Here is a 14028-nt window from a genome sequence, read left to right as displayed (position 1 = left end):
CCCCGTCTACGCTGTGAGCCGAGGCGTGGACTGGGACCTGGCAAGCCCGGCCCGCCACAGGGCCCCACGGCAGCCCTGCCCGAAACCCTCCCGGGCAAGTACCTGAGGTCAGCTCAGTGCCCAAACAATGCGCGCGTGAAATCTCGCGTTGACCAGCTGGGCCCTCCGGCGCACGCGCGCGCGCCTGGACGTTTCCCGCCAGTTAGTCACGTGGTTCTCGCTGGCCCCGTCACCCCTATTTTGGTCGGTAATGGCCCCACAGAAAAAGAGCAGGGACACTGGGGGCCCGTCCGGGTGCGCCAGAGGAGCCGGAAGGTGCTTTTGTGTGACACGGTGAGTACGGGACCTCACTGACGTAACTTTTATTACGTCGTTATAATCGCCGTAGTATTGCTGGCCCCTTGCGGTGCCATGTTTGCCGCCTAAACGCTGTCTGTCACGGGGCGGGCGTGCGTGCGGGGAAGGCGGAGTGAGTGCGGGTCGGGCGTGGCGGCATGGCGGGACCGGGAGCGTGGGCACGGGGACGCGGTGCGTGTGTCTGAGCTGGCCGGTTCCAGAGCCGGGGCCTGCTGCGTGTCTGTGTCTGACAGGCACCGTGCGGTGACCCGCCTCCCCTTCTCAGGAACTAAAATGGCATCACCCACCTTTTACTGAAAGAACGAACTCGGTCAGACCTCGGTTCTCGGCCGCCTGCCATCTCGAACGGACACCGAGCTGTTCGGAGAAACCATGCCTCGCTGGGCGAACAGCCCGAGACCCACCGGCACTTTTGTGCCAACGGCGTTTGGTTAGCCCCCCGGACGGGGCGGCTCCCAAGGAAACGTCTCCTCGAGCGGTCTTCCAGAACGAATGAGGTCCGAGACCCGAGGATCCGCGACCCGAGGCTGCGCTGTGGCTCCCAGGTGGTCGCCCACCTGCCGGTCTCGCGAGGCCGTGTGGGTAGTGAGCCCCTCGGTCCTGATCCAGCAGCCGGGTTGTGACCGCCGTCATGAGGCCTCGGGCTCCGCTGCGGGGGGGGCCCCCCTCCCCGCCCCCCAATCCAGGCTCAGTAACAGGCCCCGCACCGCCAGTCTGAGCGAGCGGACCCCCTGTCCGGGTCCCCGGGCTGGCACTCGGGCCCCCACCCCAGACCGCTGGCTTCCCTACAGACTCGCGACTGCAGTGACCGCCTCCTCGGATTTCATTGATTTGGTCATTAATGTGGTCAAGCCGCTCACGGAACCGAGAAAGTAGATCTCTGCGTCGTTACAAAGATGCGCCCCGGAGCAGCCGGACCGGAGAGGGGCTCGGGCGGGGCCGGCAGACTGCGCCCCCAGCGCCCACGCGCTCCCCAGATTTGCATTTCTCCCCACACACCACAGCAGCGCACGAGGCCCTGGACGGCCTCTGCTCAGCAAGACTCGACAGCGCGGCAGGCGTGCACCGTTCCTCACGACGCCGTGCAAACTAACGACCGCTCCATTCTCGGTTCTGTGGGGCTGAAAGAATACACTTTCCCTGCCACCTTCTAAGTTCTTCTGGCTGGGCTAATTATCAAATTAACAGAGACAGATTAACACGGATTCATATTGGATAGATTAATATTATTTTAATAATATTAAAATCTAAATTTAATATATGCGCGTGGGGAATTCACTCACTAGGCATGAAAATTCCACACACTGCGAGGCGGCACTGGGCAGGTCATTTTGGACAAAGGGGAGGGCTTGTTAAATTTCAGAAGTGAAAACGAGCGACTTCACAGGGAGTTAAGGAAGAGTGGGTCATGGAGGAGACTCCTTGCTCGGCAACTCCAACAGTGGGGAACAGTGGGCCGCGGTGGCCAGGTATCCAGCTAACAGGCGCCCGCCGGAAGCCCTCTCGCCATACTGTCCCCGGCTAAGGCGACATCCTAAGATCTTCCCGAAGCAGGTTTCTCTGAACTTCTTGGGCAAGGAAGGGGAAAGTCAAAAGTTCTGAGTCTTTATTTCCTTAAAAACAGCTTAAAATCAGTGTCCCAAAAGCAGCTTCAGGTGGCAAACTTTGGTTCCCTTTAGTTCCATTCCAGCGTTACAACTTACCACGTGAGAATGAAAGTCCAAATTCTTGCTTTATCAAGGTCTTCAAGTGGCAGTTTAATAAATCCATGCAGGAGGCCCAAAAAGCCACCACCTGTCTTCTGCAGGACTATCCCAAGATTCCTTGGTCCACGCCAAGCACAAAGCAAAAAGGCATACACTTCTCTTAAAGTCCATTTTCCTCCCTGAGGAGGTTTTCTCTTCCCAGCATCTAGTAACCTGCCCCTACGCCTCTAGAATCATCTAGGAAAATGCTCCTTAGGCACTTAATATTAACTCAGGTACATTTCTGAACTGTTTCAAAAGTTCATCCTCACACAAGGCTGCCATATTCTCTTAAATTCTGTTGAAGAGCTGTACTAAATGAAAGGCATTTTTTCTAGGTAGAGGGGATGGGAGAAGGAAGTGCACAGCAGAGAGTGGGGGAGGCAGGGTCTGTCTGCTGGGCTTCTTCACACGTGCTGACCAGGCTGACTGGTTACCCTGTCATTCCCTGAAGGGGGGGGGTAGAGCTGTGGTTAGGTTAGGGGTCAGATGTAGATGTGGTGACACCAGCTTAGCACATGTGACTCCATTTGGGGTCCGTTGTCCCTTTTTTCACACAACCCATAGAAACACTCTGTTCTTTGTAACGACTAAGTCATTAAATGAGTAATTTGGTTTCTCAGAAGTAAGTTTCGTTCCATCCTACCAATTTAGTATCCCTTCTCTGACTCCCGAAGTGCAGTGAAGCCTTGTTCCAATGTAGGACAAGGGCGCATCCCTGCTGAGAGCCTTAAATTTGAAAGAGAAATCTCACATCAGTCCTCACCACTAAAAGCTCTAAAAGGTAAGGAGTTAAATCCTCTTGAATAGTATACATAATAAAGATTCCCAAATTTGTAAAATTCGCATATAACTTTCTAATAAAAGACATCTTTCCTTGTCTTTTGATACAACTCCATTCCTTCAGTTTTAAATACCTCTTTAGCTCAAAAATTGTCAAGGAAGAAGACGAGGTTTCCATAGTGATTTATTAATTATTTTTACAACTTTTTCATGATGATAATTCATATATGTAAACATCCTCAAACACTATCACTGAAATTCTTGTTACTTTTTTTTAAAATAGCACTGATGAACCAGTGGAAGCAATTTCCCTTCTTGGTGAAGCCTATGGGTGTCAGTGGCACCTCCGATAAAAGTTCCATTGACAAATATTCTTGGTACCTGTTGGATAAACAAGATCAGGTGTCACCTTGTGTCAGCAGCAGAGGACCATTCCACACAAAAATGACAGGTGCTCACAGTCTGGGTTCTGTTATGGGCCAGGTGCCCCACTGAGTAAGCTCTTTCCCAAATCACTGATTTCAGCCTTTCCACCCCAGGGTTAGGGACAATTTTTACCCTTATTTTGGAGGGATATGAGACGCAGGTACTTGTCCAAGATCAGTATCATGGTAAATGACAGAACTGGGGTTTAAATCTAGGACAGTCTGACTCTCCAAGCCCTTCTTGACCACTGTGCCGTATAAAAGGTAAAATAACACAGTCCCTAATTATAATGTTTAAGTTTCTTATAGTTGTTTACTAAAGGGGAAGAGTACACTATATATTTCTTCCATGCACATAAGAAGGAAAATGACAACACTGTAATTTACTGGTAATGCATATTATGGAAAAATCCACACATTTCAAGAATCTAAGCACATGGAGCACGAAAGCATGACTACTGGAATAGCCACTGAAGCCGGAACCCTGGTCTGTGCTGTCCAAGGGAGGGAGGAAGCTCCAGGAGGGCTTCAAGATTAATAGACAAGCACCCATGACTCCCCACACTGCGCTGGTCCAGTCAAAGAGAGACACACACACACACAGCAATAATAAAAATAACTGGTGATTCTAGTCTATGAACCTGGTTCCTGGATCTGCTATTTCTTTATCAATGTGAGATTCTCAGAGAAGGTTTGACCCTCGTTTCCTAACACCAGGGTGACCCCTACCCGGGTCCCCACCTGCTTGGCAGGAGAACCCCACAAAGAACAGACTCACAGTTCTTTCTCCAGTCATTTTATAAAGCGCGTCTTGAAACTGGCTTCCATATTCAAGCATGTCCAATTCCACCACTTTGTAGTTAACATTCATGTCTTGGAAAAGCTTTTTTGCCATTGTACAGTAAGAACAAGATGTTTTTGAGAAAATCACCACACAATTGTCAGATATTGTTTCCTGAAGTAAAACAAACAAACAAATCACTTTAATGCCAGATACTACCTTTTGGAAAGAAATAATGATACAGTGGAAAGGGTATGAATTCTGGGGTTTCACAATACATGTAGGCCTCATACTAAGTCTCCATCATCTATTTTCTCCTCTGTAGCTTGAAAGTAAAGGTATTCATTTCACAACAAGACTATTAGAAAAAAAGGGTATAAACAGATGGAGTGTTGGTATGGAGAAATAAATGAGGCACAGAAGGTAAATAACTTATTCACTGTCCTCAGCTACTCAGCAGCAGAGCTGGGATTTGAACCCGGGCAAGTCCAAGCACTCAACCTCTGTTATTCTGCTTTTCAAATAGTATGTGTTTAGGAGTGAACTCCTCACCTTCCTCAACCTTAACTGGTGAGGGCTGATGGACAATTTCTCTTTAAACATACAAATTTCCCTGATCAGGCAAAAATAACAGCTAACCCCTCTCAACTTCCCTCTTCCCTGTGTCTCTTCATAGTAAAGAAAAATATCATTACTGGAGTCATAAGGTATTCTTATACTGTTCCTGGAAAAGCTACTTCCAGAAATACTAATTCAGTGGGTCAGAGACAGATATCAGATACTGTGTTTTTTAAAAACCCAGATGATATCAGCCTGGTTTGGAAAATACTCTCCAGGCCTTTGTCACACAAACCACAGGACTGAGAGGCTCACTTGTATGGCCTATGAAATGTTTTGTTTCTTGTTTCTAAATATATGAAGGTCCAGGTCCTTCAAGAGATTCTGGATGGACAGGCAAAGACCCAGGTATCTGTCTAGGTTATTCTTACATGGGTCATAGCAGCACCTTCAAGATCAAGGCCCAATATCAGAAAGCAGAGTCTCCAGGCAAAGTGATTCAGAAGTTACGGGGAACCCTTCCACTTGTGGGAAATGTAGCCCAGCCCCCACTCAGAAAAACCAATGGGGTAGTAAGGTTGGGCAGGCAGGACCCACGCCCACAGGCAGGTTCTCTGGTGGGAAATCAGGCCTGCATTGTACCTGGGCTGCTATGAGACTTGCTTTTGCTAAAACTCCCTCACCCTGAATTGAGGCAGCAAATGTTTACTGAGTATCTTTAACTTCCTAAAGTCTATGCTAAACCTCCCAAGGATGGAGTGTAACCAGTTCAACCACTTTCTCCCTTGATCTGTAATATCCTTGTCTTTGAAGTAATTAGCAACATTCTTTCCTTTGTTAGCTGTAAAAGGTAATCACCTACAGTGAACCTGTGCATAGTAAATGAGGACCATCCTCAATGTAATGTGCCCAGAAAAGCAATAAAAGCCTGTCCAGGCAGGGGTCGGGCTCTCTGGCCCTCTTGCCCTCTCTCACTCAGAGAGTGGCCATGCCGCCCCTTTTTCTCCACAGGATTTCTGTAGTCCGTGTGAATTTGTCCATTGCTGCCACAACACACAGACCCCGTGGGCCGGGATCTCCATCAAGAAGTTACACCCACTCTTGGTGTCAGATGGGTTCAGAGTCCCTGTCCAGCTGTCTACAAGTTGGTCTACTTTTATGCTTTCCCTTCTGCTTACTCATAAGTCTTTCTCAGGGAGAGCCAGCCAGACCAGAGGTGCATTAATGAATCATTTTATAGATGAGGAAACCGAGGTTGAGACATTCACAATATTAGGATTTGATCCAACTTGTCTCAACACCAAAGCACATGGAGACCATCCCTGAGAGGGGTGTGGACATCGTAGGTGCTGGCGTATAGTACAAAGACAGAGGGAGAGACCCCAGAGAGAGCTGAAACACAAGGACTGAGCCAAAACTTCTGGAACTCCCCTTCTCACCTCTCCCCAACTCCCTCCTTGCTTCAAGATTTTGTATTCTTAAAGGAGGGAGTTCCCTCACCAGAGGTTCCAGGCATTGCTGTTACATCAACAGCTGTGAGTGAAAACTGTTTTGGCCAAATAAATCAAAGACAAATATGTGTGTGGTCGTGGTTGGTGATGAGAAACGAAGAAAAACATGACTGTCTTGCAGACTGCAAGCAAAGAAAAACATGCAGACCCAGAGAAATTTTCAAAGACAGGATTAATTGAACTTTGCAGTTTAAAAAAAAAAAAAAAAGACAGGAGGAAAAAGAAGAAGAAAATAGCTGAACACACCAGTGCACCGTATACCTGACAAGTCTTGTTAACAGGGTAATTACAGCTTCCCAGGCCAAAATCACACAGTATCCCTGGCGAAGGGCAGCTTGACCCGAGGTGGGTATGATGAAAAGGAGCCGCCAACCTCAGACCCAAAGTGGAGTAACGTCTCCACTAAAAGTAAGGCTCATCAATTTTGACTACCCAGTGATGTAGAACTTTTTTGTTATATGGATTATTTTGACAGCAGATTTTAATATATATATTTGGTAATTCAGTTGCTGAACTGTATCAAGTCTGGGTACTGAATAAGCATATTCAATGTGTAAGACACAGTCCTTTTTCCACACAGGACAGTACTTCCCATCTTCATATCACTCACTTGGATCTGACTCACGGGAGTAGCTGCTGGCTTCCCCAAGGATGATGATATGCTGTTCCCCATCCTGAAAGGAATTGTTGAAGGTAGCACAGTTTATTAAACAGTAAAGATAATATATCAGATGACATGCATTTGAAGAAAACCTAGTGTGCAAGTATATGTCCAAACTTAGGAAAATAATAAAAAAATAGGTTTTACTTATTTTATTTGTTTACTAAAGTGAAAAGGGCCTGTGTGCTTCTCTAACTAGCCTCTTCATACTCTTAATCATCTAATCAAACCACATTTACTGGGTTAAAGCCTGTCACCAAATTTGAAAAAGACTGCCCTAGTGATTGGACCATGACCTTACTACTGGTTAAAAAATATACAGTTTCCACCCTGACCAGTGTGGCTTATTAGTTCATCATCACACAAAGCAAAGGGTTCACTGGTTCAATTCTTGTCGGGGCACATGCCTGGGTTTTGGGCCAGGTCCCCAGTTGGGGTGTGTATGAGAAGCAACCAATCGATGTTTCTCTTGTTCATCTGTTTCTCTCCCTCTGTTTCTCCCTCTCCTCCCCTCTCTCTAAAAGTAAATAAAATGTTAAAATGTGCTTACTAAAACATGCCAAAGCTCCATGAACACTGAAACAGAGAACCTAGAAAGATTCAAACATTTTACAGATATTGAATTAAATGTTTAACACCTGAAATATGACATTAATTAATGTTACCACAATAAATTTAATTTAAAAAATAAAAAATGGAAACAATACAATGCTTTTAAAAGTGAAAAAAATTAAAGAAATTAAGGTACCTCAACCACAGTGATCCATACCCCCAAGTTCCCAACTTGTAAACCGGGAACAGTATTCACTCCCACCTCAAAGGGATTTGTGAAGATTAAATGAATTGTTATACAGAAAACAGAATAGGACTTCCGGCTAAGATGGAGATGTAGGTAGACACACTGTGCCTCCTCGCACAACCAAAAGGACAAGAAATTTTAAAACAAAAAACAACAAGAACTGACAGAAAGTCAAATTGTATGGAAGTCCGACAACCAAGGAGTTAAAGAAGCATTCATCCAGACCAGTAGGAGTGGTGGAGATGGGCAGTCAGGCGGAGAAGACTCACAGCAAGGCAGTGGCTGGTGGAGTGGAGGAAGACTTGGAGCAAGACAGACCCCGAAACCTAGGGTTCCAGTGTGGGGAAATAAACAAAGGCCTCTGAATGGAAACACGTGTGGGGGTTGCAATGGTCAGAGAAACTCCCAGCCTCCCAGCATAGTTTGTTGGAGAGACCCACAGGGTCCTAGAATGTACACAAAACCACTCACCTAGGAATCAGCACCTGAAGGGCCCAATTTGCTTGTGGGTAGCAGAGGAAGTGACTGAAAGCAGCCGAGAGTCAGGCAAGTGGCACTGTTCCCTCTCAGATCCCTCCCCTACATACAGCGTCACAGCTCAGCGATGTGGGTTGCCCTGCCCTGGTGAACACCTAAGGCTCCACCCCTTACCACATAACAGGCTTGCCTAGACAAAAAAAAAAAAAAAAAAGGCCCAAATCACAGAACAGATCAAAGCTCCATAAAATATACAATTAAGTGACAAAGAGATAACCAACCTATCCGATGCACAGTTCAAAACACTAGTAATCAGGAAGCTCAAAGAATTGGTTGAATATGGTCACAAATTAGAGGAACAAATGAAGGCTATGAAAAGTGAAATAAAAATGTACAGGGAGCCAACAGTGATGGGAAGGAAACCAGTACTCAAATCAACGGTTTGGACCAGAAGGAAGAAAAAAACCTTCAACCAGAACAGAATGAAGAAACAAGAATTCAAAAAAATGAGGAGAGGCTTAGCAACCTCCAGGACATCTTTAAACGTTCCAACATCCGAATCATAGGGGTACCAGAAGGAGAAGAGGAAGAGCAAAAAATTGAAATTTTATTTGAACAAATAATGAAGGAGAACTTCCCCAATCTGGCAAAGGAAATAGACTTCCAGGAAGTCCAGAAAGCTCAGAGAGTCCCAAAGAAGCTGGACCGAAGGAGGAACACACCAAGGCACATCATCATTACATTCCCCAAGATGAAAGGAGAAAAGGAGAGAATCTTAGAAGCAGCAAGAGAAAAGGACACAGTTACCTACAAAGGTCTTCCCATAAGACTGTCAGCTGATTTCTCAAAAGAGACCTTACAGGCAAGAAGGGACTGGCAAGAAGTATTCCATGTCATGAAAGGCAAGGACCTACACCCAAGATTACTGTATCCAGCAAAGTTATCATTTAGAATGAAAGAACAGATAAAGTGCTTCCCAGATAAGGTCAAGTTAAAGGAGTTCATCATCACCCAGCCCTTATTATATGAAATGTTAAAGGGATTTATCTAAGAAAAAGATCAAAAATATGAACAGTAAAATGACAACAAACTCACAGCTATTAACAACCAAACCTAAAAACGAAAACAAACTAGCAAACAACTAGAACAGGAACAGAATCACAGAAATGGAGATCACATGGAGGGTTATCAACAGGGGAGTGGGAGGGGGAGAGGGGAAAAAGATGCAGAGAGTAAGTAGTATAAATGGTAGGTAGAGAATAGGGGGAGGTTAAGAATAGTATAGGAAATGTAGAAGCCAAAGAACTTATATATTTCCTGATTACAGAGAGTCTTGTTACCTTGTATTTATCATCTGAAAGCTAGTTGTTGGGAAATCTTAACACGAGGCATGCATTGTAACAGGAAAATGTTCACTAAAAAATTGTTTAATATCATCAAATCTCTTGGCCTATCCCCAGAACCTTTCCCTATGCACATTCTTTCTTTTTCTTTCTCTATAAATTGTATTAATTAATTTTAGGGGTGTGGGGGAAGAGACGTTGATTTGTTTTTCCACTTATTTATGCATTCATTGGATCATTCTTGGGGATTGAAACCACAACCTTGGCATATTGGGATGATGCTCTAACCAACAAAGCTCCCTACCCAGGGCCACTTACTCTTTCTTGATCAGCCAGGCCCTACAGCATGGTTGGAAAAATATCAAACATCACGAGGCAAACTAATTGCACAGTGAAATTACAAATCTTGAGAAAGGATTATAAGCTATTGGAGGCTTCAAAAAAGAATCACTCAAATATATAGGAATTAAAAGAGTAAAATAGTGAATTAAAGCTTTAAGTAGTTCAGAAATTATTATCATTATGTTGCAAAACTGAAGTTCTGATAGAAAAATTTCTCCCTCCAAATACTTCGTTCATTCACTGTGAGTACACTGAAAGTTTAAATGTTGTTAAATATAAACGTAAGCTACTTTTTATAATGTTTAGTTTTCTCTTTTAAAAGATACACATCATTTTTTTTAACTGTATAGCTTGAAACTTTAGCACTGCTTCAAGAATCCACTTTAAATGGCTTTTTATTATGCTTGGATAATGAGCATCTGTATATAGCCGTGCCTATACACATAGAATAAGGAAGCTATAAAAACACCACCTTAAGTAATAATAAAGAAGAGTTAAACCAGAAAACACTCCAAGGGAACACTGTAACATTAAAACTCCCCGATGTTTATAATCTATCGGTTTCTTGCTTCCTAATAGTTTAGCAAGGAGACCTTTAAGACAAAAAGGGCCTGTGTGCTTATCTCAGAGAGGGGCAAGGAGAATCAAGTTAGGGAGACTACAGCCAACTTAGCAGAGGTGTAGTTTTAAGAAAAAAGCAGGCAAATTCCTGAAGCCTAAACCTGAAAAATAAGGAGGTTAATCAGTGCTGGCCTGGACCTAAGGTTTATCAATTAAGTAAGCAAGTCCTTTTCATCTAAAGTCTAGCATTTATTTGGCATACCTAAAACCATGTGCTACAATATTCACTACTGAAGCAGTTCTTTCCTCAGAGGTTTTCTTGGGCAGTGAAAGCATGTGGGAGGTGCCTTCTGAAATATGCCTTTCCCTGCCAAGTGAAAGAGAGTGTTTCTGGAAGAGACCTTGCTCCTTAATTCTAGTTGAGCAGGCAAAAGTTACCACCTAGTACGGAAAGGGGCATAAGAAGTGCACAATAAACGTTTCACTTGCACACTAATGAAGCACCCTCTAGTCATGCCACATGCGGGGAGCGCCTACTATGTGCTAAGTAGGCAAACTGCTAAATGCCCTAGGAATACATATAATTGGAAAAACACACCTTTAGGGGACTCAAAGATCACCCAGTCACATAGTCATGGCGGGTTATCATCGTCTTTCTAGCATGGCATAGAAAGTTCAAGAGTTCCCAGAGTCTTGCAAAACTGGTAAAAGCTACCAGAGCAAGTGAGTAGGAAGAGATCCCACGCGGAGGGAAAAATGCAGTGGCCGCACAGATGGGCGAGCTGGTGGGGCAACCGGGACCGTAGGGCGGGCCAACATCAGCCCAGGGGGCGGGTCTCCCACGCCAGCCCCGCGGCCGACGGGTTTGCGGAGCACGGCAGTGCAGGGAAAGCACTGTTCACGGTGCAGCCAGAAGCACCTCAATGTCCATGTCACAGTGCCTATGCTCAAAGACGTGGCCACTTAGCAGGAAGCGCCCCCTTCACTTCCTGCACCGTTAGCAAATAAAAATGCACAACGCACAATTACAATTTCAGATACACAGCAAATAACTGTTTAATCTGAGGATGACCCATGCAGTATTTGGGGTATACTTAGACTACATTATTCGCTGGGTATCTGAAATCCCAAATTATTAGGGCATCTTGTATTTTATCTGGCAACAATGGTGGCCAGGGTGGTGGGGTGGTGTCTAAGCGGACACGACTCAAGTATTTTGAGGCTCGTTCAGTCGCTCAGGGCACCATCCTCTTCGCACCCTTTCGGAGCCAGGCTGGATAGGGCGCCGGGAGAAGAGGTGGGAGACCTCCGCGCGCTGAGCCCGCCCTGCTGGCCTGTCTGCCGCGTCCCGTACCTCGAGGCCGCCCCGCCGAGCCGGCCCACCAAACAGCTCCCGCTTCGAGCGAGCCGCGTCCGCAGTAGCGACGCGCGGCTCCAGATCGTGGTCCGAGCGCGTGGCCGGGACCGCGGCAAACCGAGGAGCTAGAGCAGACCGCGAGCCCGGAGAATCAGCTTCTGCTGACAGGCCCCGCCCTCGCACGTAACGCAAACGTTCCCAGCACGCCTGACCAACCCCTAATCGCAAGGCCACGCCCCCTAAGTCCCAGGTCACGCCCCCGCCGTCAGGCCCCGCCTCCGCATCCCCGGGGCTGCCCCTCAGGGCTACCAGCGCCAGGGCAGGTGTCCGGGCTTTGGCTGCTAAGTTCCCCCCTCTCCAGTGGCCAGCGTGCGGCGGTCCGGGAGCGCGGAGTCCGGCCGAGTCCCTCCAACCTGTATGCAGCCGTTTGATTGTCCACCAGGGTCTCACCTGTTAGTCTCTAGGTCTTGTCCAAGCCCCACACCTGTTTCTTTCAGGATTGGGGACGCTCATAAAGACTCAAAGGCACGTGTGGACAGTGCGTGGGATTGTGGCCGACATTCTGGCCAAGCAGGGAAGAAAAAATAATGACTGTCACAAAGAGACCAAGTGCCTGGGATGTTTACCTAAGGGTGACAGCGTCGTCACAACTTCCTGTTGGACAGGTCTAGATGTTTAAATATGTCCATTTTAAAACACGGCGCTTGATCGAGAATCCATATCAGTTTTGGGAATGTTGGATTTTACATTCACAATTAAAAGAAAAAAAGTAATCCAATGTAGAATGTTCATTCCAAAGAATTGAAAATAAAAGTAAAATTAGAAAATAAAACTTAAAAGAGCCCAGAAGCGTGTCACAGTGGCTTTGGAAAATAGGACAGTGCTTTAATGACAAGGCAGGGTCACACAGTCATGGCAATAATAGCCTTCTGTGGGTGGCTATCTAAGATGAAGTGGGTAGGCCTTTATTTTTATTTGCTGGGGACTTTGAACTCTAGTTCAAGGTCAAAGATCAAATGGTGTACCTAAAATTCTGAACAATTGTTAGAATAACCCAGGCCTTTTTTTCCATCCTTCATGCTCAACTACCTAAGTTAAAGATTCATGTTACCAAGTTACCAAATTAGAACTTCTGTTTCTGACAGTTCTTTTTCTACTTTTTCAAATGGGCTATGCTTCATGATTTCATAAAAGGGTGAAAGTTAGCTACAAAACCAAATACCCCAAAAGGTGTGAAATCATTCTTCATGAATCCAAAATTAACTTTAAAAATTAAGATATGTTCTTTATAGTGTTGTGAGGGTTTGTTTTTTATCAAAAGGTAGCTATTTAGGAAATTTACCGTGTTCTTTTAGTTTTGAAGTAGACTTTTACTTTATTTGCCTCAAGTTGTTTTACAAAATAAAGACCACTACGAGGTAAAACAATCATGTCATTATTTTAATATAGTAGAGATGGCTTATGTTTAAATACAGAATTGATTGGACAAATTTTTTAAAAAGTGGATCCCACAATGAAAGTATTTCAGAAAAAAATTTATGCAGATTAAACATATTATAATTTTCAGATTCTTTGTGTTTGATTGGGTAGTTACAGAAGTGATGATTTTTGGTCATATTTGTGATGTCTGCAAGAACACATTAAGAACTATCCTAGCTGCTCGTTTGAATGTATGGTGTGAACATAATAGGGGATGACCAGTATCGGTAGGTCAAGAAGGTGTTGATAAATTCTATAATTTTTTCATACCACAACATGGTAAAAGAATTACCTATCTTTACTTTTTTTTTCAAACTTGTATTTTATTCTTTAAATTGTCAATTAAAGCTGACACATGTTCTTTGAGCACGTTTTTGCCCTGCCTAGGGCTGGAAGTCAGTAAATAATGAGATCTTTCACTTGAAAGGGCCCTTAAGGTAGGTCCTCTATAGCAGGGCCAACCTGTGGACCTTAGGCCCCTGGCAAGTATCACAAATCTTTCCTCCAAAGAAACTTTTCAAAAAAGAGCCTGACTGTAAGCCCTCAAGGGTCAGTTATTGTGTTAGTTTCCTAAGGCTGCTCTGACCTATTACCACAAACTTAAAAGAACAGAAATTGATTCTCTATAGTTCTGGATCCTGGGGGAAAAAAAAAACCCAAAACTGGCCAGGAGGTGCTCCTTCCAGAGGCTACTCTCCAGGAGCATTCACTTCCTTTCCCACCTTCTGGTGGCTCCAGGTACCCCTGGCTTTCTTGACTTGTGGCCATGTCTCTTCAGTCCCTGCTTCCACTTCACATTGCCTTCTCCTGTTTGTCCCTGATGAGGACACTTGTTGATCACCTGGATAA

At 45.1% G+C, this 14028-nt stretch overlaps 1 protein-coding gene across 1 annotated transcript; it reads right to left on the bottom strand.

Annotated features, from left to right (window-relative positions):
• Positions 1-3047: 3047 nt before the first annotated feature.
• On the bottom strand, positions 3048-11888 carry GLRX2 (glutaredoxin 2). Its single transcript, XM_053913267.1, has 4 exons — positions 11698-11888; positions 6771-6834; positions 4089-4265; positions 3048-3266 (listed from the first exon to the last, which is right to left on the bottom strand). The coding sequence occupies exons 2-4, from the start codon at positions 6831-6833 to the stop codon at positions 3150-3152; spliced, it is 357 nt and encodes a 118-aa protein (XP_053769242.1). The 5' UTR covers position 6834; positions 11698-11888; the 3' UTR covers positions 3048-3149.
• Between the last annotated feature and the right edge of the window lie 2140 nt (positions 11889-14028).

Source organism: Desmodus rotundus, chromosome 10, assembly GCF_022682495.2.
Source record: "Desmodus rotundus isolate HL8 chromosome 10, HLdesRot8A.1, whole genome shotgun sequence".
NCBI lineage: Eukaryota > Metazoa > Chordata > Mammalia > Chiroptera > Phyllostomidae > Desmodus > Desmodus rotundus.
Note: the sequence above shows the minus strand (reverse complement) of the source record. Positions and strands in the feature narration are given on the sequence as shown.